The 5909-nt window shown below is 40.0% G+C and overlaps 1 protein-coding gene across 1 annotated transcript in view; it reads left to right on the plus strand.

Moving 5' to 3' along the window:
- LOC103478963 (cohesin subunit SA-2) overlaps nucleotides 1-5597 on the plus strand; it is a 15675-nt gene extending 10078 nt beyond the window's left edge. Inside the window, exons 26-32 of the mRNA XM_008433138.2 lie at nucleotides 1133-1269; nucleotides 2592-2693; nucleotides 2798-2949; nucleotides 3045-3173; nucleotides 3265-3455; nucleotides 4172-4244; nucleotides 4333-5597. Of these exons, the coding sequence (XP_008431360.1) occupies nucleotides 1133-1269; nucleotides 2592-2693; nucleotides 2798-2949; nucleotides 3045-3173; nucleotides 3265-3455; nucleotides 4172-4244; nucleotides 4333-4468 (920 nt within the window). The 3' untranslated portion in view covers nucleotides 4469-5597. The remainder of the gene's footprint in view (nucleotides 1-1132; nucleotides 1270-2591; nucleotides 2694-2797; nucleotides 2950-3044; nucleotides 3174-3264; nucleotides 3456-4171; nucleotides 4245-4332) is intronic.
- The last annotated feature ends 312 nt before the right edge of the window (nucleotides 5598-5909 follow it).

Genomic DNA, 5909 nt, shown 5'->3' on the forward strand with positions numbered 1-5909 from the left:
CAGCGTTGCACAGTAGATGGCACTGTCACTCTGCGTCGCCTCAGAGTAGAAAACCCCGCAGCTTCCYGTGCTCACAGCCGCGCCGATTATTAAATGCATGGCCACACGTTTGGCTTAATAAGTCGCAGCGGAGTCGCTTGCCCGACTGTAAACGTCTCCCGATTTCCAACCTGACCCGACAATTGACCCCCCACCCAAATACAAAGGAGGCCCCGTTAATACCWTCAGACTGAAACAGGATTGACTAATTTGTATGGAAGCGTGTGCGACTTTGTTATGCAAAGCGACGCAGCGTGTAAACCCGATGACGGCGCGCTCCTCTTTGATTCATAATGARGAAAACAAGAGTGACGTGTAGGAAAAGTGGAGAAAAAAACAAACTAAAATAAAAAAWWWAAAAAATGGGGTGATTTCCTTGCAGAGTCCTGCAGGTAAACGTCTGAATTCATTCRCCGCATCCGAAATGTTTCATTGTCTCTCACAGCAGCTTCTGCCTTCCGCAGACATATTGCATCCAGAATGTGGGAGAAGTCCGGGAAAAAGCCAATAACTGTCCTGGTGGGACTCTCTTAAATGTTCAAGCAAATGTAATCCAGGATTATTGGTTTTTGAACATGTAATAAAAAGCTATTGTTTTATTGGATATTCCTGGTAATGATTTTGTTATATGGACAGTGTTTTCTATTAGCCCGCAAGATCAGAGATCACTCAGAGGGCAGGGGCACTGAGGTAAATCAAAAAAAAAAAAAAAAAATCAGGGCAATCTCTTTCCGTGAGAAAATTCCATTAACTCTGGCTCGCCTCCGAGACCATTTTATTAGCCTTGTGAAAGATTGAAGCCACATGGTGTCACACCCATAACCACAGTCTGATGTTATCTTTGATTTCCACCTGCTAAAGCCATCGTCCCAAGACTCAAACTCTCACTCTCACCCGTTTAGGCTTTTGTTCTTTTTTTCTTTCCATTATATGATTCCGTGTGATTAATCCCTCTTTTTTTTTTTGCCTCATTCCCATATTTTTCTCCTCGTCTTTTTTTCGTTCCTTTTTTTTTTTTTTTTGCACTTCTTGACCATTTCACATCCAATCACATGTTTGAACCGCACCCCACCCCACCCCTCCTCTTCCTCAGTCAGCGAGAGCTCTGAAGTGGAGAGGCTGGAGGAGCTTCACAGGAGAAGGAATCTGCTAGCGGCCTACTGCAAGCTGATCGTACACGGCGTGCTGGAGACGAGCACGGCGGCAGAAATCTACACACACTACGTGAAGGTGAAGGTCAACTCCGTCGGATGGGTCGGATGCTGGAGATCGCATCTGTTCACGTTCACATATACGTGTAGATTTATTATCATGATTTTTTTTTTTTTGTTGCAAAAATCAATGAAGTTCTTGTGTCTGATAGGGTTAAGGTTATGATCCTTATTTTTATTTTTTACATTTGACAACAGCAACAAAAACTTGTGTATTCTATTCTGTTTTACATTGAGTCTWARAACAGCCTTAAGTTTTACTTTCCAAATTCAGTCATTGAATAAATAAATATTTTAATAGGATTTTTTTTAAAGATTCATCATAAAAATTTCTGAAAAAACTTAAAATTTGGATGAATATTCATTTGACTCAACTTTTTCATTTCTCTACCAGATGTTCTTTGCTTTTTGTTGATATTTGGTATTTCATTATTGTGCAAAAATTTTCAAAAGAGCAACCCTCCCCCGCCCCCCCAACACAGGAATGAAGTAAAAAAAAAAAAAATCCAGATCAATTTGGATGCTTTTTGTGCTTTTTTCCCCTCTTAATCACCCATTCATAAATTAAAATGACTTACATGAACCCTTATAGTGCATTATGTWTGAGCGCATTACTTCCAAGTACAATCAAAACGAAACAAGAATACCAACAAAAAAGTTTGGGGTTTAGAGTTGAACTTCCTGGCAATGACATTGAACCAGAGTTGTGCATGTTCCAAGTCTGAAAACCAGCGTTATTTACTAATTATTGTAGTGTTGGTAGTCAAGTACTGCTGTTTTTTTTTTGTTTTTTTTCAGTCCAGATCCTAAAAAAAAAAGTTTCATAASAGAGGGTGGACATATACAGTATGTGTGCCTCTGTTATAAACTCCAACTTCCTCAAATGATGTTTTTTCTAAAAAGTAAAACAAAAAAAAATTGAGATTGTTCATTTGAATATAGCATGAATATAGCATTTAAGGTTTGGTATGATGCAAATTAGTGACATTAGGCATAATTGGTAATTTCATAATTAAACAATTTTTGCAGTTCTGGTTTGTAGAATATTAGAGTATGTGTCAAATATGCATCATCGTGCAGTTCAGCTGCAACAAGGCTTAAACGTTTTAAAGAAATACAAACGGTTAAAAGTGCTGAGTAGTAGTTTATGTGTCAGTGCTGGGATAAGATGTTAGGGTTCCAAGCAACCCTAAATTTTGAGTTTAAGTTGCAGTTTCAAATGTTGCCTAAAAACTGTGTGTATTCTCAGCTGGCTGCCGGTGCTCTACATGAAGTCAAATGATGCATCTTTCAGTAACATTTTGCAAAATTACTCCATTTATTTATTTTTTTTGTCCCCAGCATTACAGCGACTTYGGCGACATCATCAAGGAAACGATTTCCAGGACCAGACAGACGGATAAAATAGAGAGCACTCGTACTCTGGTGCTCTGCTTGCAGCAGGTACAACATGGTTTGCTCATCCAAAAACAAACAAACAAACAAAAAAATCAACCTCCTCTTCTGTCAGCACAGCTGCTGATGTGTTTTTTTTTATTTCTCCCCAGCTGTTTGTGCAGCTTAAGCGGGAACAAGAGAGCGGTGGCAGGGCTCACTCGGGAGTGCAGACGTTCACCTGCATTAAGGAGCTGGCCAGGCGCTTCGCCCTCACATTCGGAGACCTTGTCAAGTTTCGTGAGTGTCTCGTCATGATCCACAGGTCAGCCAGGTGCTCTTCACGTCTCTCCCGACTGTTTTCGGATTCGTGCCGGTTCCCATTTCCGTTCGCTCAAGTTCTCGTGCGAACGTGTTTAGGAACGGCGTGGAGTTTGTCTTCCAAGAATTCCGACAGGCTCCAGACTACGCAACGCCGCCGTACCTCTCCTACCTGACCATCCTTAGCGAGTTCTCCAACAAACTGCTCAAGCCAGACAAGAAGGCAGTGTGAGTGTTGCAAGCAACGGGCAACTTGGAGGAATATGAACTCTGACATTTCTCAAACTCTTTATTTTTTTCCCTCCCTCTGTATTCTCAGGCTCTCCTACCTGCAAAAACACACAGCGGAGCACATAATTGACCTCAGGGAGGAGTGCTGGCAGCCGCTCATCTACTATCGCGCGTCTTTATTGGCCGTGGCAGAAATGGAGGACGCCGTGTCGTATGTGAGCTCAGACAGGAGGCCCTGCCTTCACAGTCGCTCTCCTGTCTCCAAACAAAAGCTGGAAGGTATGGACCCCTGCGCCTTTTATTGCAGAATGAGAGAGGGCGCCTACGTAGTCTGGAAAAAGTAGGGGGTTTGATTTAAATATCTTCTAGTTCTGGGTGAGTTTGGAGAAACAAAAGAGCTGGGAAAAAATATTTCCAGACTTTATTTTGCCGTCTTCCGTCCTTCCTTCTCTTTTACATTTTTGTCTTTTTCTTTTATACCTTTCTTTGTGTCCTTCTTTCCTATCTTTCTATCCATGTATACTTGTCATTATTCTTTTACTTTGTCCTACTTTCTTCCTTTCCTGCCTTGCTTCAATTCTTTTAATTCCTTTCTTCCCTTCATTGTCTAAGCTGAACAATATATTTTGTTCTTACCTTCTTTCTTTGTCCTTAATTGTATCCATCCTTCCCTCACTTTCTCATGTCCATCCTATCCTTCACTTAATTCTTCATTTTTTGTCCTTTCATTGTTCGTCTTTCCTTTTCTTCTTTTCATGTCTCCTATTGTACTTGTCCTTATTTCCCTTTTTTCTTTCATTCCTTTGTGTTCTTCCTTCTTCCCTTGCTTTTTTGCTCTTCTCTTGTTTCCCTCCACTTTTTCTTGTGTCCTTCTTTCCTTCCTCTGTCATAATTTAATGGTGAACTTTAGCGTTTCATATTTTAAAATGTCTATAAAGAACYGAGTCTGGAGAAGTTGGCTGCCGAGACATTTTACCTCTTAATTATGTTTTTAGGATACAAGTCCCCAAGTCAAGGTCGCCCAGCTGAACAAGTTACTAAGGTTCACAAACCCAGCATCAGCCACAGGTGATGATGCCTACTTTTTTTTTTTTTTTTTTAACTATTCACAAAAGCAATTTTTTTCACATTATTTTTACCCAAGTCACCTCCTCAGTTCTCAGGTGAACCCGGGTGACACGGATACGTTCTCCATCCCTCCGGAGCTCCACGGAAGAAGCTTCAACATGGCTGCCACCGTCCTCGGCATCAATGGCGAGTCTGATGACGGCAGCGTGGACATCGAGCTATGAGGACCAGGAAGCGGGAGCGGACCGTCTGTCCCGTCCGGACGGGGCTTCCATTAGCCGTCTCTTCTGAATCTGCACCTAATGACTGGTGTCCACTTCGTTAGGCTGTGCAGAGATCAAGACTCCGATGCTTTGTTCGATCTAAATAATCAGTATTTTAAGTTCTGAAGGGGAAAATATGACCAAAACCCCCCAAACCAAATCATGTCATTTACGTTCTGATGCTGTTATTGTTTTTTTGTGTTATATCCTAAAGCACTTTTTTTGTTTCCAGTAATACTTGATACCCGACATAAGCTGGTAGTTGTAGTGCCAAACTAAGAAACACTATTTATTTATAAAAGGATACAGGGTTCCTATACAGTCTTGAAAAGTGAAATTTTGCTTTTACAGCTTTCCAGGTTTAGATAAGAATGGGGGATACCAAATTAACAAAAAATGTTTACAGCCTGGGTTCAATTTTTTAAACTAAATATATTAGGGAAACTTTGGGATCAATACTTTGATGATATTCTAGTTTCTGTTTTATTGCAAACGTTACTAACTGAAAACCCAAAATTGAATGCACAATCAAGAATTAAGAAAGGGAGGTTTTAGTTTTTCTGACAAATTTAATTTTTGAAGTACATATTTAGTTTGTAGAATTAGAAGAAAGTACCGAATGTCATGAACCTACATTTAAACCCCATCATGAAAAACCTTAATGGTGTATTATCCCAGATGTTGAAAAGCAGGTGTATGTGATGTTGGCAAGATTGCTGGAAAAAATCTAGGAAACTGTGACCGGAAAGGCCTGGAAGTTTAAAATGGAGACGTGTGGGAACCCTGTGGAAATCACCGATCAAGACTGAACTGACTTTCTGAACTGAATATTTTAAAAAAAGATGTAAAAATATCAGAATAACTGGAAACGCTGAATCACAGAGAAGCATGGAAATGTGTAGCAATGTCAACATCTGGATAGTTTGGAATTCCTAACTCAAAAACAATCACCTAAATGTTTAAGAAATAAAGCTAAATACCTTTTTTTTAACGATTATTTTAAAACCCAAAGATCATGTGATAAAACAGGTCTTGTGTACAGTTTTTGTAAAAGTAGTATWTAAAGCAGAATAAAAAAACTTCCTGACCATTTTACAAAATCACAGAAAAGGTTTGTACTTACAAACTTGCAACAGGTTGTAAATTCAGTGAGAAACGGTCTGTGAAATCCTGTGTGTATGAACCAAGTATCTGCCCCAAAACACAAAACTCCTCGGCTGATGCGTAAAACTGTCCAGAGCGCCTTTTGTATACATCAGCAAAGAACGAYCAACTCTGTAGCAGTGAAGTTGGAAGCATCGTTTTCCTCCTCTGGTCTCATAAATATCATTTCTGATCGTCACTCAACAGCGAGTGGATTTATGTTCCATCACAGCATGAMGCTGCTTAAGCAGTCATAACT

This window comes from Poecilia reticulata, linkage group LG2 (genome assembly GCF_000633615.1).
Source record: "Poecilia reticulata strain Guanapo linkage group LG2, Guppy_female_1.0+MT, whole genome shotgun sequence".
In the NCBI taxonomy this organism is placed as follows: Eukaryota; Metazoa; Chordata; class Actinopteri; order Cyprinodontiformes; family Poeciliidae; genus Poecilia; species Poecilia reticulata.